Here is a 25,942-nt window from a genome sequence, read left to right on the forward strand (position 1 = left end):
CGACTCCAACACCATCATTAAGTTTGCTGATGACACAATGGTTGTAGGCCTGATCACCGACAATGATGAGACAGCCTATAGGGAGGTCAGAGACCTCAGCTGCACCATTGAGAGCATCCTGACAGGTTGCATCACTGTCTGGTATGGCAACTGCTCGGCCTCTGACCGCAAGGCACTGCAGAGGGTAGTGCGTACGGCCCAATACATCACTGGGGCTGAGCTTCCTGCCATCCAGGAACTCTATACCAGGCGGTGTCAGAGGAAGGCCCTAAAAATTGTCAAAGACCCAGCCACCCTAGTCATAGACTGTTCTCTCTGCTACTGCATGGCAAGCAGTACCGGAGCGCCAAGTCTAGGTCCAAGAGGCTTCTAAACAGCTTCTACCCCCAAGCCATAAGACTCCTGAACAGCTAATCAAATGGCTACCCAGACTATTTGCATTGCCCCCCCCCCCTCCCCTTCTACGCTGCTGCTACTCTCTGTTATTATCTATGCATAGTCACTTTAATAACTCTACCTACATGTACATATTCCCTCAATTACCTTGACACCGAGGTCCCTGCACATTGACTCTGTACCAATATCCCCTGTATATATCCCCGCTATTGTTATTTACTGCTGCTCTTTAATTATTTGCTAGTCTTATCGCATACTTTTTTTTTTGGGGGGGGGTATTTTCTTAACTGCATTGTTGGTTAAGGGCTTTTAAGTAAGCATTTCAATGTAAGGTCAACACCTGTTGCATGTGACAAATGCAATTTGATTTGATTTGATGTGATGCAAGGACTGACCATCCATGATATCAAAATGAGCGTTTTAACCACGTTTTGAGGCTGTACAGTGTTTTTTTTTACATTTACTTTGTTGACAAACATTGGAGTTAAACAAGCTTCTATTTTGGGTTATGATGGGGTATGACAGTCAAACTAAGCTGATGAGGCATTTCTAAGTTGTATTCTTCAACAAACAATTGGTCCAAAAAGTTTTTTTAAATGTAGCAACTGCTGATTGCCACTTTAAGTGGAATGTAAGCTATTTCCTGGGACCACCCATACAAATACATGTATGCACGCATGACTCGATGTATTCTATTATTAGTAGTAGCCTATGATAACTGTAGGGCTATGGTAATAAAATTGCTAACAATAATATAATTCATTCATTATTCAGACAAAGCCGTTGAGTCAGTCAATGTTACCCATATATAATTTAATCGATTTTATACTTCATTTTTATTCATTTCAATCTCTACTGTTTTTCCTCTATTTCTGAGCATTTATTTTTCTCACATATTATCCCTTCTTCACTGAGGTGAGAGAATGAATGACCATAGGAAAGAGAATACTGTTGAATGAATTCTGTATTCTTCCTGTCCTTTCCTTGAGTTGATTTTCCACAGTAAATGTCCTGCAATAAAAGCTATGACGCTAATATTTGTGTAAACTCTTCAGAGTAATGTCCTGTGTGCGTCACTGAGTAGACTGATACCCCATTTCATGTATCCACAATCCATATGTAATGCTTTACAGTGCAAAATGAATGTTCAATACTTAAATAGGCTTACTAGAGAGATGATTTCCCACATAGTCCTGTAATAGGACCTATGACTGTATTATTTGAGTAGTGTTCTGTGGGTGTCACTGGAAAGGCTGATACCCCAGTTCATGGATCCATATATAATGCTTTAAGGTGCATAGACACTACCAGTCAAAAATTTGGACACACCTACTCATTCTATTTTTTTGTTGTTTTTTTTCTACATTGTAGAATAATAATAGTGAAGACATCAAAACTATGAAATAACACATATGGAATCATGTAGTAAGCAAAAAAGTGTTAAACAAAACAAAATATACTTTATATTTGAGATGCTTTCAAGTAGCCACCCTTCGCCTTTGCACAATCTTGGCATTCTCTCGACCAGCTTCATGAGGTAGCCACCTGGAATGCATTTCAATTAACAGGTGTGCCTTGTTAAAAGTTAATTTGTGGAATTTATTTCCTTCTTAATGCTTTTGAGCCAATCAGTTGTGTTGTAACAAGAAATTTCAGTACTGAGAGAGACTTGGACAATTATTCAAACAATCATCTTTTTCAACATCGATTAATTATTGCAATAATTAAACTGTCGACCGCACACTCTAAGTTGTGTTGCCGAGAGCTTAACTGATAATGAAAAAACAGAGACCTTATATAGGCCCTAAATGCTCAGTCAGTCATTTCTACCGTTCCCATAAGCCATCTTGGTCCATCTCCTAGTTATCATCTACACAGGATGTTGTTTTACTTCCAACCCAGCATAGTTTCCCAGATGCCAGGAAGATGAGACAATGAGGCATTGTTCTAAACTCTTTACTATAATACTATAATTTCATGAATAAGGAATACTATAATTTTCATGTTTTATATGTTTTAATAGCCTCCTTCCTTCAGTACTATCTGTGACCATTTTTTGGCCATCAGCCAATTCTCTCAATGTGGTTCAACTAGCAGAACCAGAAAGTTACTCAGCTCTGTCAAACAAACATTTCCAGAGAAATGAAACTTAACAGGAAGACAACACCCTAAACTCTTGCCACTGTTCAGTCTGTTAGTCTGTGTATCACCATGGCAGAAACAACTTTAGAAGATAAGGATTTGATTACCTGTTCAATCTGTCTGGATCTACTGAAGGATCCAGTGACTACTGCCTGTGGACACAGTTACTGTATGGGCTGTATTAAGGACTGCTGGAATCAGGATGATCTGAAAGGTGTCTACAGCTGTCCCTTGTGCATGGAAAGATTCACCCCAAAACCTGTCCTGAAGAAAAACATAATACTGGCTGAATTAGTGGAGAAACAGAAGAAGACAGGACTCAGATCTACTCCTCCAGCTCTCTGTTATGCTGTACCTGGAGATGTGGAGTGTGACTTATGCACTGGGAGAAAACTCAAAGCAATCAAGTCCTGTCTGGTGTGTCTAGCCTCTTACTGTAAGACTCACCTCCAGCCTCACTATGAATCCCCTGCCTTTAAGAAGCACAAAAAGAAGCTTGTCGAAGCCTCCACACCACTACAGGAGAAGACCTTCCCTCATCATGACAGTCTGCTGGATGATTACTGCTGTACTCATCAACACTGTATCTTTCTGCTGTTCGTGATGGATGAACATAAAGGCCATGATACAGTTGCAGCAGAAAGGAGAAATAAACAGGTACCAAACCACTTCTATGCAAGCTATTCCAAAACGTACATTTAACACACTATAAATTATGTCTTTCAAAAAATACATTTAAAAAAAGTTCTAATGATTTCATCTGAGTTCCATGGTAATGAAGCACTGGGTAAAACTGTACCTAGTTAACACTCGGTGCCATCAAAGACACACACACAAGTTATTTTCAAGATAATGGTAGGAGTAGTTACAAAATCTTGTCATTATTCTCTAAAGAAGCAGAGGAGACCCAGCCATCGCTATGGAACCCAGGTCATGAAGCCACAACATTTTCAGTATATGCAACTGACCATGAAGCCCACTTTCCAGGCTGCAGCGCCTTGCATGTTTTCCACTCAGCACATGGCCGGTCACACCATGGGCCCCTGCAGAGCTGGCCTGACTGCAATGCAACAAAAGCTGCTGCTAAGGGTCCCCCAACTAAGTTTCCGTTTATTTATTAGTATTTTCTTGTTTGTTTTGTTTGTTTTTACTTGTTTTTACTGTGAAGAGTTGGCATAGTAGAATACATAAGGCACCATTTTGAAATGTTGTAGTGTGCAGCAGTTTTCCTCGTTATGTCAGTCACTGTCAGACCTAAGCAAGCTATTTACTAGGCCTACCTGTCAGAAATGTCCAGTTGATCAATTCAGTGACAGAGGCAGGACAAGCAGGGCCCGTGTGCAAAATATTTATCACGGTGGGGGCCCAACCAAATCTCGCCAGGGGCCCCCAAGAGGCTGGCCAGTGGAACAGAAGCAAATGCTGGGAGAGCGCCTCTTCCCGCTCAACCAGAATATGCACTCCAGCCTGACTGGAAAGATTGACATGTTGCTGGAGAGTCTGCAGAGTCTCTCCGCACCAAGTTGGTTGAAGCCATGGCAGTGCTGCAGGCTTACCAGTGATTATGACCAACTCATCTGGTGTTCCAAGTGTCTAATAAGCCACTGAATTGGGAACCTTGAATCTCACTTGACTGAGGAAAAACATAACATGGAAAAATAACTAAAACATAAAACAGTGCAAGAAAAATAAAACAATATTTTAAAGAAAAGAAAAGGAAATACCTTGATTGAGCTTTGACTAGGCAAAAAAAGGAAAATGGTTAAAATAAAAAAATCTTAAAGTATTGGATTTTAAGAATGATGACAGAAAATGTATTTACTGAAGTAATGCCTGGGATATCAAAGCCATGGCATTGTTAAATGCACATTTACTTTGCTTTCATTCATATTTTTTTTTGTATATATTATTTTTTATTAAGTGGTGTTGATGTAGGATTAGGGGGCACTCCTCCCTGGTCTATAAAGCCAGGGTGAAGTTGCCTCTAGACACTGGTCTATGGTCAGTTTGTCATTTGTCAGCAAAAGGCAGCACAGACCACAGACCCTCTATCCAGATCATCTGTGAGTATACTGAGACCTATTTAGTGATCAAGAAATTGTGAGCTTTTGCTGGTGGGCCTTTTCTATATCCAGGACAAGTTAAGGGTTGTGGTTGAAGTATGGTTTAAGACTGAATGTTAAATAGTTTGGACTGTTGTTCTCTCTCCTCTCTCCCTCCCTCTCCCCACCCCCTCACATAAACTATGAAAATGTAATATTATTTAAACAAACTCTACCATTGTATTCATTGTATATGACATGTCATTGTGTAAAATAAATACATGAAGTATTCTATGAGTCATGTAAAGTGAATCAATCATCTGTGTTTATACTCAAGCTTTATTGGGAAAAAGGCATTCCGATCTTGCTCAGTAGGCTACATTCAAACTTTATATACCATTCTAACCTATACTCATACATATGAACCCTACTACATCCGCTGTTGTACAATGTTGCTTTTTATAACAAATACTTACAACAGTTGTATACAGTGTCAGACTTTCTAATAAATTCACAAGATATAGAATTCTCTCTCTATGGCAAAACACAGCCTCTCTAACAAGATGAGATCATCCAACTGAAGTTGTTATAGAGAGAAACCACCTAGTAGTCTTCCCAGTGTTCACTCTAGCTCTTCTTGCCACAGTCTACGATGTGTGCATTCGCTGGGACACAGTCCCTTCATGAAAGGGGATGAGACTCACCTGTTGTAAAATGGCTGCCCCCGGGGCAGGATCAGGGTGGGTGGGTGGGTCGGTCGGTCGGTCAGTCAGACAGACAGACAGACAGAGAGAGAGAATTAATAACAGGGTTGTTCTAGCAATGGGAAATGTGCTTTTGTTCAACCATTTGTGCTGCGAGATACACAGATATTATGTTTACCCCAATCATCAGTCAATATTACACACTAAAAAAGCTATATGATCTCTCTCTCTCTCTCTCTCTCTGATGCTTGTGGTGGCTCTGATGCTTGCGGTTGCTTGTGGTGGCTCCCAAGTGGCACATCGGTCTAAGGCACTGCATCTCAGTGCAAGAGGTGTCACTGCAGTCCCTGGTTCAAATCCAGGCTGCGTCACATCTGGCTGTGATTGGGAGTCCCATAGGGTGATCCACAATTAGTTTGACCAGGGTTTTTTATTTTTTATTTCACCTTTATTTAACCAGGTAGGCAAGTTGAGAACAAGTTCTCATTTACAATTGCGACCTGGCCAAGATCAAGCAAAGCAGTTCGACACATACAACAACACAGAGTTACACATGGAGTAAAACAAACATACAGTCAATAATACAGTAGAAAAATAAGTCTATATACAATGTGAGCAAATGAGGTGAGATAAGGGAGGTAAAGGCAAAAAAAGGCCATGGTGGCAAAGTAAATACAATATAGCAAGTAAAACACTGGAATGGTAGATTTGTAGTGGAAGAAAGTGCAAAGTAGAAATAGAAGTAATGGTGTGCAAAGGAGCAAAATAAATAAATAAATACAGTAGGGGAAGAGGTAGTTGTTTGGGCTAAATTATAGATGGGCTATGTACAGGTGCAGTGATCTGTGAGCTGCTCTGACAGCTGGTGCTTAAAGCTAGTGAAGGAGATAAGTGTTTCCAGTTTCAGAGATTTTTGTAGTTCGTTCCAGTCATTGGCAGCGGAGAACTGGAAGGAGAGATGGCCAAAGGAGGAATTGGCTTTGGGGGTGACCAGAGAGATATATCTGCTGGAGCGTGTGCTACAGGTGGGTGCTGCGATGGTGACCAGTGAGCTGAGATAAGGGGGGACTTTACCTAGCAGGGTCTTGTAGATGACCTGGAGCCAGTGGGTTTGGCGACGAGTATGAAGCGAGGGCCAGCCAACGAGAGCGTACAAGTCGCAGTGGTGGGTAGTATATGGGGCTTTGGTGACAAAACGGATGGCACTGTGATAGACTGCATCCAGTTTATTGAGTAGGGTATTGGAGGCTATTTTGTAAATGACATCGCCGAAGTCGAGGATCAGTAGGATGGTCAGTTTTACGAGGGTATGTTTGGCAGCATGAGTGAAGGATGTTTTGTTTGCGAAATAGGAAGCCAATTCTAGATTTAACTTTAGATTGGAGATGTTTGATATGAGTCTGGAAGGAGAGCTTACAGTCTAACCAAACACCTAGGTATTTGTGGTTGTCCACATATCCTAAGTAAGAACCGTCCAGAGTAGTGATGCTGGATGGGCGGGCAGGTGCGGGCAGCGATCGGTTGAAGAACATGCATTTAGTTTTACTTGTATTTAAGAGCAGTTGGAGGCTACGGAAGGAGAGTTGTATGGCATTGAAGCTCGTCTGGAGGGTTGTTAACACAGTGTCCAAAGAAGGGCCAGAAGTATACAGAATGGTGTCGTCTGCGTAGAGGTGGATCAGAGACTCACCTGCAGCAAGAGCGGCATCATTGATGTATACAGAGAAAAGAGTTGGCCCAAGAATTGAACCCTGTGGCACCCCCATAGAGACTACCAGAGGCCCGGACAACAGGCCCTCCGATTTGACACATTGAACTCTATCAGAGAAGTAGTTGGTGAACCAGGCGAGGCAATCATTAGAGAAACCAAGGCTATTGAGTCTGCCGATGAGGATGTGGTGATTGACAGAGTCGAAAGCCTTGGCCAGGTCAATGAATACGGCAGCACAGTATTGTTTCTTATCGATGGCGGTTACGATATCGTTTAGGACCTTGAGCGTGGCTGAGGTGCACCCTACCCAGAGCAGGGTAGGCCGTCATTGTAAATAAGAATTTGTTCGTAACTGACTTGCCTAGTTAAACTTTTAAAAAGCTATTTGTCTTGAAGCAGACTTTCAATTCTATATCTAAATCTTTGCTCCCACCTACTGGATGAAAATAAACTGAAGCTTAGATTTGTGATTGTGCTCTCAATCTATTGTCATGTTTCCCTTTGCATAACCCCAAGTACTCTACCAGGAAGTAACTCCTACTGCAGCACAAGCATTTCCAGAGAAATAAAAACAACCAGGCAGATAACACCCTAACCCTACCTTAGTGTATCTACATGGCAGAGGCAATTTTACAAGATCAGGATCCTTTCTGCTGTCCGATTTGTCTGGATCTACTGAAGGATCCAGGGACTATTCCCTGTGGACACAGTTACTGTATGGGCTGTATTAAGGACTGCTGGGATCAGGATGACCTGAAAGGTATCTACAGCTGTCCCCGGTGCAAGGAAAGATTCACCCCAAGACTTGTTCTGAACAGAAACATTATTTTTGTTGGACTTGTTGAGAAACATAAGACAAGACTCCAAGCTGCTCCTCCTGCTCTCTGTTAAACTGGACCTGGAGATGTGGAGTGTGACGTCTGCAATGGAAGAAAACTCAAAGCCATTAAATCTTGTCACAATGAATTCAACCCAGGAAAAAGACAAGTTGATTGATGTCACTGGACAACTACAGTAGAAGATTTGCTCACTTCATGACAAACTGCTGGAGGTTTACTGCCGTACCGATGAGAAGTGTCTGCTGTGTGTGATGGATGAACATAAAGGCCATGATACAGTCTCAGCTGCAGCAGAAAGGACTGAGAAACAGGTAAGGACCAAAACATTTCAATGCAAGCTCTTTCACACTTTCAAAATACATATTAAATATAGGCCTATAATGGTTTAATCCTTCAGAGTGAATCCATGCTAATGAAGCACTAAGTAAAACGTTAACTAGTCAATACTCAGTGCCAACACACACACTCTTTACAATAACTGTGGAGATTGTTCTGCAGAAGCAGTTGGGAGAGAATCAGCAGAAATCCCAGCAGAGAATCCAGGAGAGAGAGAAGGAGATGCAGGACCTGAAATAGGCTGTGTGTTGGACCGTATATATTTACATTACATATAGTGCCTTCAGAAAGTATTCACACCCCTTGTCTTTTTCTATGTTTTGTTGTGTTACAGCCTGAATTTAAAATGGATTAAATTGAGATTTTGTGTCACTGGTCTACACACAATACCCCATAATGTCAAAGTGGAATTATGTTTTTAGAATTGTTTATAAATTAATAAAACATGAAAAGCTGAAATGTCTTGAGTCAATAAGTGTTCAACCCCTTTGTCATGGCAAGCCTAAATAAGTCCAGGAGTAAAAATTTGCATTAAACGTCACATAAGTTGCATGGACTCACTATGTGTGCAATAATAGTGTTTAACCAGATTTTTTAATGACTACCTTTTCTCTTTACCCTACTGTAACGTCCCTCAGTCGAGCAGTGAATTTCAAAACAGATTCAACCACAAAGACCAGGGAGGTTTTCCAATGCCTCACAGGAGCACATTATTGGTAGATGGGTCAAAATAAAAAATAAAGCAGACATTGAATATCCTTTTGAGCATGGTGAAGTTATTAATTACACTTTGGATGGTGTATCAATACACCAAGTCACTACAAAGGTACATGTCACGTTTGACTTGGACTGGTGGATGGGTGGAATCAAGTGCAGGAGACAGAGGTGCTGGAGGTGAGTGTCTTTAATGATCCTACTCACACGCCGAAAAGCACAGGGTGCTATACAAAGTTCCAGTAACTGGTAAACTGCGCCCGTACAGCACAAACAAAAATACACTTTCTAAGGCAAGGAGCGCAGCCCGGTAAATCCTTTCACAAAAACAAACTATCGATCACACAACGTGGACAATAAACAATCCCGCACAAAATCCCAACTGAAAACACACATTAAATAAGTCCCCACTAATGACATACACAAAACAGGTGCGGAACAGACAGACAAAACTAAACGACACAGAAACAACGATCGGTGGCAGCTAATAGGCCGGCGACGACGACCGCCGAGCGCCGCCCGACCGAGGAGGGGCGCCACTTTCGTTGGATCCTGTGACAGTACAGGCGTCCTTCTTAACTCATTTGCCGGAGAGGAAGGAAACCGCTCAGGAATTTCACCATGAGGCCAATGGTGACTTTAAAACAGTTACAGATAGGAGAAAACTGAGGATGGCTCAACAACATTGTAGTTACTCCACAATGAATAACCTAAATGACAGAGTGAAAAGAAGGAAGCCTGTACAGAATAGAAATATTCCAAAACACGCATCCTGTTTGAAATAAGACATTTAAGAAAAACTGCAAAAAATGGGTCAAAGAAATTAACTTTATGCCCTGAATACAAAGCATTATGTTTAGGGCAAATCCAACACAACACATCACTGAGTACTACTCTTCATATTTTCAAGCACGGTGGTGGCTGCATCATGTTATGGGTATGCTTGTCATCTACAGAGTTTTTTAAAATTAAAATAAACGGAATAGAGCTAAGCACCAGAAAAATCATAGAGGAAAACCTGGTTCAGTCTGCTTTTCAACAAACACTGGGAGACACTTAGTCCCTTTCAGACAATTTTTGCAACTCAGTGCAGTTAGCTTAATTATTTTGTGCAGTGTGAACACCCCAAAGGAACTCAAACCCCTGAAAAGATCCCCAGAAGCAAACCAAACTGAGACCATCTCTAGAGCTGGTCTGAGTTCCATTCGCTTGAATTCCTTGGTTCGGTTCCCTTTTTTAAGGCAATGTGAACACAAAGCTCCCCAGATTTGCTTGTCATTATTCCCGCACCACACAGTAGACTATTGCAAAAGCGTTTCACTTTCCATAACCCTCACATTGGTTCCACAAAAGAGAGAATATGATGATGTGCAGGTTCGCAGAAAGAAATGTGCGCTGTTTTTAGATATTAATTAGAGATTATCAAGAACGCACCGAAATTCCAAAATAGGGTGCATTCGGAAGGTATTCAGACCCCTTCACTTTTCCCACATCTTGTTACGTTCAAGCCTTATTCTAAAATTGATACAATATTTTTTCCCCTCATCAATCTACGCACAATACCCCATAATGACAAAGCGAAAACAGGTTTTTAGATTTTTTTGCAAAAAAGAACTATTCAGACTCTTTGCTATGAGACTCGAAATTGAGCTCAGGTGCATCCTGTTTCCATTGATCATCTGAGATGTTTCTACAACTTGATTGGAGTCAAGTTTATTGGACATGATTTGGAAAGGCACACACCTGTCTCTATAAGGTCCCACAGTTGACAGTGTATGTCAGAGCAAAAACCAAGCCATGAGGTTATAGGAATTGTCCGTAGAGCACCGAGACAGGATTGTGTCGAGGCACAGATCTGGGGAAGGGTCCAAAGAATTTCTGCAGCATTGAAGGTCCCCAGGAACACAGTGGCCTCCATCATTCTTAAATGGAAGAAGTTTGGAACCACCAAGACTCTTCCTAGAGTTGGCCGCCTGGCCAAACTGAGCAATCGGGGGAGAAGGGTCTTAAATAGGGAGGTGACCAACTCTGACAGAGCTCCAGAGTTCCTCTGTGGAGGTGGGAGAACCTTCCAGAAGGGCAATCCTCTCTGCAGCACTCCATCAATCAGGCCATTATGGTAGAGTGGCCAGACGGAAGCCACTCCTCATTAAAAGGCACATGACAGCCCGCTTGGAGTATACCAAATGGCACCTAAAGGACTCTGACCATGAGAAACAAGATTCTCTGGTCTGATGAAACCGAGATTTAACTCATTGGCCTGAATGCCAAGCGTCACGTCTGAAGGAAACCAGGCATCGCTCATCACCTGGCCAATACCATCCCTACGGTGAAGCATGGTGGTGACAGCATCATGCTGTGGGGATGATTTTCAGCGACTGGGGACTCGTCAGGATCGAGGGAAAGATAAATGGAGCAAAGTACAGAGAGATCCTTGATGAAAACCTGCTCCAGAGTGCTCAGGACCTCAGACTGGGGTGAAGGTTCACCTTCCAACAGGACAACGATGCTAAGCACACAGCTAAGACAACGCAGCAGTGGCTTTGGAACATGTCTCTGGATGTCCTTGAGTGGCCCAGCCAGAGGGCTGACTTGAACCTGATCGAACATCTCTGGAGAGACCTGAAAATAGCTGTGCAGCGACGCTCCCCATCAAATCTGACAGAGCTTGAGAGGATCTGCAGAGAAGGAAGGAGAAACTCCCCAAATACAGGTGTGCCAAGCTTGTAGCATCATACCCATGAATACGCTTAGGCTGTAATCGCTGCCAAAGGTGCTTCAACAAAGTACTGAGTAAAGGGTCTGAATACTTATGTACATGTGACATCATTTTTAAAATATTTTTTTAATAAATTTGCTAGAAATGTCTAAACCTGTTTTTGCTTTGTCATTATGGGATATTGTGTGTAGATTGAGGGGAAGAAAACAATTTAATCAATTTTGGAATAAGGCTGAAATGTAATAAAATGTGAAAAGGGGAAGGGGTCTGCATACTTTCCGAATACACTGTATGTGTGGAGTTTAGTTCAGATTATTTGTTTGCAATATGTGATCTATAGGCTAAGAGATGTTCATAAACTGTTCACTTGATTGTGGGGTTTGAGTAGTGTGAGAAGACAACATATTTGGTAAAGAATCACAACATAGTGAACAAAATCAATTTGAGCTCTTGTAGGGGAAGTAGCCTACATTGGGTGTACAGTTTTCAATTACAGTATTATTTCATCTGCAATTATTCTTCTGCTATTTATTCTGTTACCAATAATATTTATAATAGTATCTTCTTTTTAAAATGATTATGTATCCCCTTTTTTTACTAAATGGAATGGCTTGTCCAGCACTTTGCAAAAACCCAGAGTGCATTGAGTGAATATTGGAAAAAGATCTTGGTTCCTTTCTAAACATAGCAATGTGAATGCAAAGAAGACTCGTACCACTAAATAGGTGATGTGAACTGGCAAAAGAATTGAGTCCTCATTCAAAGGCCAGGATATTGTGAATACAAAGAGAACTGAGTTCTTTAGCTTTTTTTACCGCAGAATTCACTTTAAAGAGGACTGAGATCAGTTATTTGTGAAAACTCAACATAAGGCCAAACATACACTGGAGTTCCTTACCAAGATGACAATGTTTCTGAGTGGCCTAGTTATAGTTTTGACTTAAATTGGCTTGAAAATCTATGGTAAGACTCGAAAATGGCTGTCTGGCAATGATCAACAACCAACCTGACAGAGCTGTAACTGTTGCCAAAGGTGATTCTAACATGTATTGACTCAGGGGTATGAATACCTTTGTAAATGAGATATTTCATTTTCAATCCATTTATACAAATTTCTAAAACCATGTTTTTACTTTGTCATTATGGGGTATTGTATGTAGATGGGTGAGAAAAAAAATGTTTTAATCAATTTTGAATTCAGGCTGTAACACAATTAAATGTGGAGTAAGTTAAGGGGTATGAATACTTTCTGAAGCCACTGTATATATTTAAATGTTTACATTTACAGGCTGTCTGGGGTCCTAGTGAGAGCTGGGTGAATGGACGAGTTGAAATGGACTCCCTCCTGTCTCTGTGTGTGTCCTTACAGCGCTGAGCACAGGTGGAATTGGGAGGGCAGTGAGAGGATCTTTACTGAGGTGATCCACTACATTAAAAGAAGGCACTCTGAGGTGAAGGAGCTGAACAGAGCCCAGGAGAAGGCTGAAGTGAGTTGGGCTGAAGGACTCCTGGAGCAACTGGAGCAGGAGGTGGCTGAGCTGAGGAGGAAAGATGCTGAGATAAAGCAGCTCTCTCACACAGAGGCCCACATCCATTTCCTCCAGGTCAGATGACAGTAAAAAGACTGTCTTCTGAAGCAGGCATCTTTCAAACATGATCTTAAACTGAGCTGTGTTTTGGTTCACCCATCAAAAACGCAGATAGGAGAATGTTTTGAAAAATGTCGTGTGAATGTGTGGTCATTGTTATCTTGATATGTGAGCATGTATTATACACGTATTGTTTTTCTAGGTTCTCTTTCTGCAGACTGTGTGTGTGTGTGTGTGTGTGTGTGTGTGTGTGTGTGTGTGTGTGTGTGTGTGTGTGTGTGTGTGTGTGTGTGTGTGTGTGTGTGTGTGTGTGTGTGTGTGTTTCTTGCTGGTGGTTTTTGTGAAATCCCCATTCCCAATTAGACTCGCTATCGTAGCAAACAACACTGTCAAATGTCTGACTACATTCTACATCATTCCACTTTCCTTCTTGATCCATCCCCACACAATTCTCTCTACCATACCCATTTGGTTCCCCTCTCTTCCAGTTCCAAAACGTAGCCTCTCCATCACTATAGGGCCCATTGCCAATCAAAATCCTGACTTTTAGAGTCCCATGAACACAGGCTTGAACCATAATTTTATCATTATAGTATGTCATATACGCTCTCTCTCTCACACACACATACACTGACCTGAGATCAGCAGGGAAGAGCCCCACTACCGCCAATGATCAACCTGTAATAGTAAATATTGTGGATTAAGAATACATTTGCATGACCGTTACTGCATGTTTGGCACTGCAATACTGTTTAATCTATATATACTATCATTTGAAAGTATGCTACAGTTTGTAGTTCAACACTTGATGTTGAGGACACTGAAATAGGAACTTTCTGTATTGTCTTTCCTCCCTCACCAACCTCTCTTTTCGCCTACTAAATTCTCAGAATGCATTGCCAGAGAAGATACAATGTTCCTCCCGTCGGACCCTTGCCTGCAATTTATTGTGAGAAAGAAAGGTGAAGAAGGACAGGAGAAATTGAGAATAAACAATTAAGAAATAGCCCTTGTCTCTCATTATCATGTAACTGCCAAAATAAAGGAAACACCAACATAAAGGTTCTTAATAGAGCTTTGGGCCACCATGAGCCAGATCAGCTTCAATGTACCTTGAAGCTACCTTGAAGATCAGGGATGGGCAACTTTGATGGAGGTTGAGGCCACAAAAAAAATCTACGTTTTAGAGTTAATTTCGTGCAATTCTATACATTTTGCCAAGTGGTGTAGAGACAATGTTGCAGTTTTAAAGCAAGTTTGCTGCAATTCTAAAAAAAAAAATTGGGGAGGGGGGGGGTATCTTCAAATAAGTTGCCCATCCCTGGCATTAATAAAACATTGATTGATTATTGGCGTCAATTTATGCAGTAATCTTAATGCTACAGTTTGACATTAATAGGATCTCATAATCAATCGTTTTTTTAAAGGTTAAAGGTTTTTTTTAGCCTTTATTTAACTAGGCAAGTCAGTTAAGAACAAATTCTTATTTACAATGCTCTCCTACCTAAAGGAAAAAAGGCATCCTGCGGGGATGGGGGCTGGGATTAAAAATAAAAATAAATTAAATAAAAATAGGACAAAACACACATCACACAAGATTCACAGTTACATAGAGTCATAAAAATTGCATCACATTTTCCCAAGGACCACTCATTTTGTCAGTTTCCCCCACAAGAAAATGTTCCTTGACGATTGATTACATTTCAATATATTCTTACTCTTCTTCTGGACCATATGCAAAACCATCACCCCTACTCCTTAGATGGAGTGTTTACCAGAGTTTGACCACTGGTGTGAACTGACCATTAGGATAAAGGGAGTATTTGGTTTCCAGTGGCCCTTGAAGAGCATTCATGCTATCAGGAGTTTGCGTTTGGTTACACAGCCCCTACTTCCTACTGACAGACACTGAAGCTGACTTGAAGGAGGTTTGAAGTAAATGTCCTGGCTGTTGTAGCCCTGTATACACTTTATTCAAATAGAGGTTGTGAAAATCGATCAAGGAGTGAGAACGAATATCCCACATCCCAAAAGTGAACATTGGGATGCTGTACAATATTGCATAATAACTAGCCTTTGTCTTTATTGATGAAGCAACCTGGTTGTACCCTGGTCCAGGTCACATTTATCAACATGGTTCATTCCTGCCCATTCGTGAGTATGGACACTCACTTTAAAACTCATGAAATTATGTATTTATATAACAAACTACTTATTTTAAGGAATGTGGTTCAAGTAGAAAAAACAAGTCGCTTTCAGCGGACAGCTACCTTGTAACTAATTGGGCGAAACCAAAAATAAAAAGGGGTGGTTCACAAAAAATCCTTTAGAATTTCTGAGAAAAGTGATTATGTGTAACATGTCTAACTTTTTAATATGTATGTTGTCAATTTTGACCTATTACATTTTCTCGTATTAATGTCAATCGTTTATATGTATTGTTTTTGTACCCCCCAAAGCAAGGAAGTGCTGCTGACTTTCTGCGTAGCAAGCTAGTTTGAAATGGTTGGTCAGACAAAGGCAGCACAGGAAGAATCCCACAACAGAACCGAAATGATAATAGAAACGTTGCATTTTAATCGATGACACAGAAGAAACAGATACTGCGGTTTTCATAAATACATTTCTACTTTTTGTTTTGAAAATGAACGACCGACTGGATCCGTTTGAAGAACGACAGCGGTCATCTGACTTGAAATTGGGTAGAGTCGCCTGACCGTCACTGTTTTCCGCCTTTTAGTACGCTAACTAACGTTAGCTATCCTAAGTTTTTGTAGGACGTAGCTAGCTATCTCATTTGATTAGAATAATATCATTATAACCTATCTATTATAACTCAACCTCCACACTTCTTGTTGGATATGCATTATGAAGAGATGGCTGGACTTTGAACAGGTTATTTTCCTGAGTAACATTACCTAATTTAGCTAGCTAACAGTTAGCTAGCCTACTCGAATAAGCGGATACATGGTTAGTTTTATCTAACCTCTCCCTTTCCAAACATGTTTGAAATGGAAACACACATATCTGGCCTCTTCCCGGAAATTTTAGCTATAATTTTCAGTTACTTGGACGTAAGGGACAAAGGTAGGGTGGCCCAAGTGTGTGCGGCCTGGAGGGACGCTTCGTATCACAAGTCTGTGTGGAGGGGGGTGGAAGCGAAGTTGCATCTGCGGAGGGCCAACCCGTCCCTGTTCCCCAGCCTCCATACCCGAGGCATTAGGAAGGTCCAGATCCTAAGCTTGCGGCGAAGCCTGAGCTATGTAATCCAGGGGCTGCCAAACATCGAAAGCCTTAACCTATGTGGCTGTTTTAACCTCACGGACAACGGCCTCGGACATGCGTTTGTTCAAGACATCCCGTCCTTGCGAATCCTCAACCTCAGTCTTTGCAAACCAATCACAGACTCAAGCCTGGGCAGGATTGCCCAGTATCTCAAAAACCTGGAGGTGCTGGAACTTGGAGGCCTCAGTAACATCACCAACACAGGCCTTCTTCTCATCGCCTGGGGCTTGCACAAACTCAAGAGCCTTAACTTGCGGAGCTGCAGGCATGTGTCAGATGTCGGCATCGGTCACCTGGCTGGGATGACCCGAAGCGCTGCCGAAGGCTGCCTTTCCCTGGAGCAGATGACCCTACAGGACTGCCAGAAACTGACAGACCTGTCCCTCAAACATGTCTCCAAGGGACTAGCCAAGCTCAAGGTGCTCAACCTCAGCTTCTGCGGAGGCATATCGGACGCAGGTATGATCCATCTGTCGAACATGACTCACCTGTCAAGCCTCAACCTGCGGTCCTGTGACAACATCAGTGACATGGGCATCATGCACCTGGCCATGGGGTCTCTGCAGCTCTCTGGCCTGGACGTTTCCTTCTGCGACAAGATAGGTGACCAGAGCCTGGCTTACATCGCCCAGGGGCTGTACCAGCTCAAGTCTCTGTCCCTGTGCTCCTGCCACATCAGTGACGACGGGATCAACCGGATGGTGCGCCAGATGCACGAGCTCAAGACGCTGAACATTGGGCAGTGTGTACGCATCACTGACAAGGGGCTGGAGCTGATTGCCGACCACCTGACGCAGCTCACCGGTATCGACCTGTACGGGTGTACCAAAATCACCAAGCGGGGTCTGGAGAGGATAACGCAGCTCCCGTGCCTTAAAGTTTTAAACCTGGGACTCTGGCAGATGACGGAGAGTGAGAAAGTTAGGTGAAAGCCAAACTGGGATGAACTGCCAAGTGGGGTTTTCACTGTGGAAGGTGTAATATTTTTCATCCACAGAGATTATCTGAGCGGAACAGCTCGTAGACTATTACATTAACTTTAATAGCTACAATACTGTGACTTAATTTTAGCAGAAGGAAACACTTTTTAAACATTCACTGTCACAGCAATATTCCACCCCTTATTTTGGTACAATTGCTTTCTCTCTTATTTCAGTGTTAACTATCCTGTCCCTGTATCACATCTATAAGGTTTTGACTAGCTACCTCATCCATTCAAGAAACTGTACTGTCTGGGACACAACCCCACTACACAGCATCTTTCCATGCAAAACAAACTCATTTTTAAACTTTCCCTTTAAATGTTTACCAGTATTGATGATAGACATGACTCATGCAAAACATCTCTGTTCAAACACAGTCCTCAACACTGCACAACGGCGTTAACGCCTTGGATTGAAGGTGTGAGCAGGGGAATTCTTCAGCCGAAGTATTTTGCTTATGTTAATGAAGGTATTTTTTTATGAATGGCTGTAGTCCAGAACATTGTACTTCAAATTGAAGTGTTTTGTTTTTTAATTGGTAGTTCCCATTCCTGAGGAGTTACATTGTATCAAACATTGTAATATGCCTTACTCCATCTTGTCAACATGAACAGTGTGGATATGACAGGGGTAAACTGCCTTTTCCTCCTGGGGACTTTAGAATGGAGAGTGGAAATAGACTTTGGGCTCAATTCAATCTGTATCCCGGAAGTTGTTACAGCATGATTGAAATTTAAAGGCACTGTTCCCACGTTAGCGGAGACTGCATTCACGGTAAACGCTGCAAATGTTGGCTCAATCGGAAATAACCTTTAAATATTTATTGAGCAATCTAATGCTTCAGCGATAGATTGAATAAAGCCCTTTATCTTGTCCTTGGTTATCAAGAATATGTATTTCTGTATGCAACATATCAATAACCTACATATTTTCTCCTGTAAAGCCTCCAAGGAAAGATATTGGAGTGTTAAGGCTAATTTAAAATGTTTATATTCATACGATAGTGATATTTATTAATAAAAACGCACAATGTTTTTTTGGGGGAAATTCTTTCATTTGAGTTCTGTCGTCCAGTAAGGGGTTTACCTATTGTAAGAACAGGAAACAGGGCAGAAGGTGCAGGGTGTTGAGAACATTATTGCTCTATTATATGCCTGGTCCAGAAACAACAATTAGGACCAGATTGACTATAGGTTTGAGGTTGCACAACCAGTTTTAATCGGGCCCTTCGTTTCTATTCCCTTTGTGTGCTGATCTGAACCTGATACATATTAAAATGGTGGATTACCACCTACCATGGCGTTAGAGTTTCTGTCACTGCTTACACACCTATCCAGAAGTTAAGGGGAGGGCTTGTCGGTCACATGTCCTTACTGGATTAACAGCAGGACAGGGTCTGAAGGAATGAAAACCATTCTTAGCAATTGAGGCAGATATTAAAATAGAGACAAATGTTACACTTCATTCTGCTGATAAATATGCACATGGTGCTCCTGTAAACAAATCCCCAGAGTCAAAGACTGATAGGATATGTTTATTTACATACATATACAAAATGCAAATACTCATCTTTTCTTTTTACATAGTTTTACTTTTTTCATCAACACAGAAGGCAGTACATTTCCTTTAAACACAAAAAAAGTGAACCATGACTTTGGTAGTAGTAGCCCCTTTAACAGCAAGCACTGTTCCTAAATGAAAAATGTAAAACATGAAGTTATCACAGAATGGTGAGTCCACAGACATTAAGGCAAAGGCAGGGATACACAGGCTAGGGCCCTGTTCCTCCTTCCTAGAATAAAACGATGCTCTAACGACCTGGATAGGTGAAAGCTGACAAGTGGAACCCTTTGGTTTGACCTCATGATTTTGTCAGGTCAGTCATTACTTCTGGGATTGCCAGGATGTGATTCAAAATTTCTCATCATAGGGCCTATGGACAAGAGGCAGGATAAAATAACCTGAACAGTAACCTAGTCTCCAACTCTGGTCCTGGAGAGCAAGCTGATCTGTAGGTTTTTATTATTGTTCAACCATTGACTGATTGGCATAGGAACACACTGTATAGAGCAGTTATAAAATGCCAGACTGGCAGAGAGTGATGTCTGTTCTATACAGTACAACTCTCACTAATCAGGCCACAGGACAAATATGTTTGGAGACCCCTCTGTCCTAAAGGGTCAGACTACTATGTGAGAGAACATAAGAGGAACACAGTCTAGGTAGCGTCATTCCCAAACACCCATTCACATCTCAGACAGATGAAAAAACAAAACACTGGAACCTAAGGGTAAAAGGTTTACATAATGTGGCAAAAGTGTGTATATAAAACATGAACAATTTAGAAATAAATGCAAGAAAAGTACTCTCCCTCTACACAGTCACGGTTTGAAAATATTTGTAGTTAATTTGACACAAAACGTTGACACATTTCTTCAGTTTTAGCTGAGGACACAATCCACAACTTTGTCCAGAGGGACTTGCTCCTCACGATTCTGTGCAAACAGTTCAATGCATATATCCATATGGTCAACATCATACTTTGTATATGTATATATATTTATAGAACATGACTTTGCGACTTATGGCAGTACTGTCAAATACATCTTGTCTGCAGACAAATTGAGACACACGGGACTGCACTGCTTTTAGCTTCTCACTTGTGTGTATATATATATATATATATATTAAACAGAATTCACAACATCTTCCACTGGGTTACCTTTATATAGTCACTGTACGTATTTGATGAGTTATTTACAAACTGATTGAAAAAAGTTCAAACCCACTGAGAAGTGACCGCCATGTCTTTTTAACTAGGATTCCCGATAATCTCATTACAAGAACCATAGCTAGCTCTGAAGCGTTGGACAGATGCCGTGAACGGGCAACATTTGCATCTAAGGGAATGTAATTCAATAAAAAAAAGAAACAATTATAGTTTTTTTAAAAGTCATATCTATAGAAACTTTGGATGAGATCATGTGACCAGTGGATTAGATCTTTATTGATGTCTTATGCTATGCTGTAGCACCAATAGAACTGAGGAATAAAAAAGGTCCCTCATTTAGGTCCAGTACTGATCCCTGTGTACGCTCAAAGGCCACTCTGGTAGCATCCCAAATGACACCCTATTCTCCCAAATGACACCCTATTCTGTTTAGTGCACTACTTTTGACAAAATAAGTGAACAATGTGGGGAATTGGGTATCATTTGGGATGCTGGCTATGACTGAAAATAAACTAACATTGCATACCTCATATAGAAGGGAGTGCTGTGTGCAAAACCATTAAAATCAACTGCTCTCTCTCCCTAACTCGAGAAGCTAGTGTATCTCAAAGTTTCACATAAATTAGACATTGATGTCAATGGGAAATGTGTGTGGAAATTCAAGTTAGGATTCTTCCCTCTGTCTTAAGAGCCGTTCACAGAACACGCAGTAAGTCAGCCATAGCTAAAGCCTTACATTTAGTCAGCAAAACTCAGCTAGGGGTTCTCTCAATAGATCTAGGTGGGGAGTTGAGGGAAAAGGTTTGTTGTCCAGTAACTCACATAGGAGATTCTGAAGGCCAATCAAAGGAAATAAACTAGCAAAAAAAAAAGTGGTTTAAATAATTGGTTCCTAAATATTTTTATGCCACGACACTCTACCATTCAGAAAAAACAATGGTTGTGTCAGTAGGGATGAATCCAGAGAAAACATTTTGAAAGTGCTACCTGTGTTTTCTCTTTCAAAACGTTTTGGTATGACGTGCCCTACTGAACACAACCCATGACTGGCAGGCCGCTACATCCCTCCACCATTAGGCCACTTTGTGGCTGTTCTTCATCATGTCCTCAGGCTGGTCAATATCCCCAGGAATGAGAATTGGGCATGTGGAGGTGCAGTACGATCGCCCAGTCTTCCCTCTGCCCTGATCATGTGCGAATAGATGGGGGGGAAGGTTGCCTGAAGCTCATGCGGGGTCATGAGGTGGTCTGTAAAAGTGAGCGGTCAGCAGGACTCCTCCAGCGCATTGACCACCTGCTCCAGGATGTCAGGGCAGTAGTCAGCGATCTGCTGCAGCACTGAGTTGGCATACTCCTGCAGCTCCCCGCTCTCCTTTTCACACAACTCCAACTCCAGTTCCAACTAAGGAAGAGAGATAATGAGTTAGCATACTTCTTCAACCCCACCCCCATTTTTTATTGAGGCAAATCAAAACTTTAGATAACACAGAGTGCAGAAAGATAAAGAGGGAAAGAAAGACAGAGGGAACAAGAGAGAACACTAGAGGAAGGGATAGTCTCAGTCGGTATTAAAAAGAACGTTGCACCCTCGTCCGCCTGTGGGGAAAACCACCAGTGGTCATCTTGGTTAGCCCATAGATACAGAGCAAGGCAAGGCTTAACGTGATCACACCCCCGAGTAGCTTACAGCCGTAGGGTACTCCTGTTATTCCTATGATAAATGGCATACTTTACTCATATCCCGACAACGGCTGTATTCTTTTTTATTTATGATTTTATAAACATTTTGGATATGCTTGATTGGTCATTTGTAACATACAGTACCAGTCAAAAGTTTGGACTCACCTCATTCAAGAGTTTCTTTATTTTTTACTATTTTCTACATTGTAGAATAATAGTAAAGACATCAAAACTATGAAATAACACAAATAGAATCATGTAGTAACCAAAAAAAAGTGTTAAACAAAATCAAAATATATTTTATATTTGAGACTCTTCAAAATAGCCACCCTTGGTCTTGATGACAGCTTTACACACTCTTGAAAAACACTTGAATGAGTAGGTGTCCAAACTTGTCTGGTACTGCACTTTAGTCATCTTAAATCAACAAACTACATTATACCTAAAAACACTTTCATTCTAAATGTAAAAATGTTAGACTGTGGCATGGAATGTAAGTCACGATTCTCAGCCAAAGGGACGATTCCAACAGACTAACTAGCAAGCCCTGCTTTTAAGATGCCGAAAAGCTGTTGCGTATCATTTTGTTTGAACAATAGTCAGAGAAAAAGGACCACCAAATTAAGTTTCATCAACTGCCCAAGGAGAAGGGCCAGGTTCGACGAACCTCACTGTTTCAGGCTATTACGTCGCAATGAAAATGGAAAGCTGTGGGGTCCAGTTACTCTATACATTTTTGTTTATATCTAACTAGCTATGTATATTGCATAAAGCTTGCTAGTTAGCTTGTAGTAAGGACTAGTGCGCTGTATCCATCCAAATAAAAGCTAGAATATCCTTCTGCATTTGGATATTTATGCAAAACTGGAGATTCCACCAAGTAGGTGGGATTCGCTGTAGGCTACTTGGGTCCATTTGGTAGGGTTGTCTCCCCAGCTGGTCTCTGGCAAGTTGAAAGGACATATAGACAAGCCAACAAGAAGCAACTTTTCTAAATACCTAGACCGTTCAAGGGCAGGTAAAGACTGGAAGTAGTTATGCAACATATCTAAGATGATCATTTGCTATTGTGACAGCCAAGTAAGTCAATTACAAAAACTACACTGAACAAAAATATAAATGCAACATGTAAAGTGTTGGTCCCATGTTTCAAGAGCTGAAATAAAATATAGACATGTTCCATATGCACAAAAAGCTTATTTCTCTCAAATTTCATACACAAATTTGTTTACATCCCTGATATTGAGCATTTCTACTTTGTCAAGATAATCCATCAACCTGACGGGTGGCATTTCAAGAAGCGGATTAAACAGCATGATCATTTTGTGTTGGGGACAATAAAAGGCCACTAAAACATACAGTTGTGTCACAAAACAATGCCACAGATGTCAAGTTTTGAGGGAGCGTACAATTGGCATGCTGACTGCAGGAATGTCCACCAGAGCCATTGCCAGATAATTGAATGTTAATTTGTCTACCATAATCCGCCTCCAATCTTGTTTTAGAGAATTTGGCAGTTCGTCCAACCGGCCTCACAACTGCAGACCACATACATGTTAACGTGTGGGCGAGCGGTTTTCTGATGTCAACTTCGTGAACAGAACGCACCATGTGGCAGTGAGCTTATGGTATGGGCAGGCATAAGCTACGGACAATGAATACAATTGCATTTTATCTATGGCAATTTGAATGCTCAGAAATACCATCACAAGGTCCTGGGGCCCCATTGTCTTGCCTTTCATCCGTCACCATATGTCGCAAGGATCTGTACACAATTCCTGGAAGCTGAAAATGTCCCAGTCCTTCCATGGCCTGCATACTCACCAGACATGTCACCCATTGAGCATGTTTGGGATGCTCTGGATCAACGTGTATGACAGCATGTTCCAGTTCCCGCCAATATCCAGCAACTTTGCACAGCCATTGAAGAGGAGTGGGACAACATTCCACAGGCCACACTCAACAGCCCGATCAACTCTATGCCAAGGAGATGTGTCACACTGCATGAATCAAATGGTGGTCACACCAGATACTGACAGGATTTCTGCTCCACTCCCCTACCTTTCTTAACGTTTCTTTGACCAACAGATGAATATCTGTATTCCCAGTCACGTGAAATTCATAGATTAGGGCCTTCTGATTTTATTTCAAATTGACTGATTTCCTTATTTGAACTGTAACTCAGTAAAATCTTTGAATTTGTTGCATGTTGCATTTAGATTTTTGTTCAGTATACATTTAAGAAAAGTACATCGACTACTTTACAACATTGCCTGCTCCCAAGCGTTATTACTACTTAGAAAAACGTCATATTGTAGGGCTTCCCTCATGCCCCCTTTTCATGACGGCACTAACATTAGCCATGTGAGTGCTAGCTAGATACCAACTAGAACATTAAGCTAGTCAAGACCAACAAATAGACTATAATGTTACTAGTGAGTGGAGTTACGAACAGAATATACTACCACGAGTAAAATGTCTTACCTGTGATTAACTGTTTCACACGCATAGCTAGTGCCTTCAGAAAGTATTCATACCCATTGACTTATTCCACTTTTGTGTTAGTCTGAATTCAACATTTTTATAAATATAAAATACAGAAATATTCCATAAGTATTCACACCCTTTTTGCTATGACAGTCAAACATTTTGCTCAGGTCCATTCAATTTCCTTTGATCATCCTTGAGATGTCACTTTAATTTGATTGGAGTCCACCTACGGCCAAATCAATTATTTGGACATGATTTAGAAAGAAACACACCTGTCTATTTAAGATGCCACAGTTGACAGTGCATGTCAGAGCAGAAACTATACCATGACATCCAAGAAACTGTCCTTAGATCTCCAAGATAAAATTGTGATATTTACATTTACATTTTAGTCATTTAGCAGACGCTCTTATCCAGAGCGACTTACAGTAGTGAATACATACATTTCATGCATTTTTTTTTGTACTGGCCCCCCGTGGGAATCGAGGCATATATCTTGGGAAGGGTATAAATCTATTTCTAGAGTGTTGAATGTTTCCACCAAACTGAGCAACGGGGCAAGAAGGACCTTGGTTAGGGAGGTGACCAATAACCCAATGTCCACTGACAGAACTTCGGAGTTCCTAGGCTGAAATGGGAGAACCTGCCAGAAGGACAACAGTCTACAGCACTTTGCCAATCTGGGCTTTATGGGACAGTGGCGAGACAGAAGCCACTCCTGAGAAAAAGGCACATGACAGCACACCTGGAGTTTGCAAAAAGGCACGTGAAAGACAGATCATAAAGCAAAATATTCTGTGGTCTGATGAGACAAAATTGTAACTCTTTGGCCTGAATGCAAAGCGCTGTCTGAAGAAAACCAGGCACAGCTCATCACCCGTCTAACACCATCCTTACCTTGAAGCATGGTGGTAGCAGCATCATGCTGTGTGGATACTTTTCAGCGGCAGGGACTGGGAGACTGGTAAGGGAACAATTAATGGAGCCAAATACAGGCCAATCCATGATCAGAACCTGCTTCTGAGTGCAAATGACAGACTGGGGAGAAGATTTATGTTCCAACCAGACAAATCACCCCAAGCATACAGCCAAAGCAAGGCTGGAATGGCTTCAAAACAAGAATGTTAAAGTCCTTGAGTGGCCCAGCCAAAGCCCAGACTTGAATCCCATTGAAAATCTGTGGAAGGACTTTAGGATTGCTGACCCCTCCCCATTCAGTGCATCCGGAAAGTATTCAGACCCCTTGACTTATTCCACATTTTGTTACATTACAACCTTATTCTGAAATTGATCAAAGTGACTACTCTCCCAGTCCATGCCACTGAAAAACATCCCCACAGCATGATGCCACCACCACGCGTCACCGTAGGGATGGTGCCAGGCTTCCTCCAGACGTGATGCTTGGCATTCAGGCCAGAGAATCTTGTTTCTCATGGTCTGAGAGTCTTTAGGTGCCTTTTGACAAACTCCAAGTGGGCCGTCATGTGCCTTTTACTGAGGAGTGGCTTCCGTCTGGCCACTCTACCATAAAGGCCTGATTGGTGGAGTGCTGCAGAGTTGGTTGTCCTTCAGGAAGGTTCT

General features: G+C 41.5%; 2 protein-coding genes and 1 pseudogene across 2 annotated transcripts in view; 2 read left to right on the forward strand and 1 right to left on the reverse strand.

Moving 5' to 3' along the window:
• The first annotated feature begins 2,539 nt into the window (after nucleotides 1-2,539).
• Nucleotides 2,540-25,942, forward strand: part of LOC106561341 (E3 ubiquitin/ISG15 ligase TRIM25-like) — a 552,627-nt pseudogene continuing 529,224 nt past the window's right edge.
• On the forward strand, nucleotides 15,604-18,494 carry LOC106561323 (F-box/LRR-repeat protein 14). The gene has a single exon (XM_014125160.2). It carries the CDS (start codon nucleotides 16,195-16,197, stop codon nucleotides 17,404-17,406), a length of 1,212 nt encoding a protein of 403 aa, XP_013980635.1. The 5' UTR covers nucleotides 15,604-16,194; the 3' UTR covers nucleotides 17,407-18,494.
• LOC106561322 (ELKS/Rab6-interacting/CAST family member 1) overlaps nucleotides 18,980-25,942 on the reverse strand; it is a 42,191-nt gene continuing 35,228 nt past the window's right edge. Inside the window, 1 exon segment of the mRNA XM_014125158.2 lies at nucleotides 18,980-21,593. Coding sequence (XP_013980633.2) covers nucleotides 21,456-21,593 — 138 coding nt within the window. The 3' untranslated portion in view covers nucleotides 18,980-21,455.

The sequence above is a fragment of the Salmo salar genome, chromosome ssa17 (genome assembly GCF_905237065.1).
Source record: "Salmo salar chromosome ssa17, Ssal_v3.1, whole genome shotgun sequence".
Taxonomy (NCBI): domain Eukaryota; kingdom Metazoa; phylum Chordata; class Actinopteri; order Salmoniformes; family Salmonidae; genus Salmo; species Salmo salar.

What these genes read in the sequence shown, in the direction of transcription:
- LOC106561323 (XM_014125160.2), top strand. Translation starts at nt 16,195, where the DNA reads ATGTTTGAAATGGAAACACACATATCTGGCCTCTTCCCGGAAATTTTA.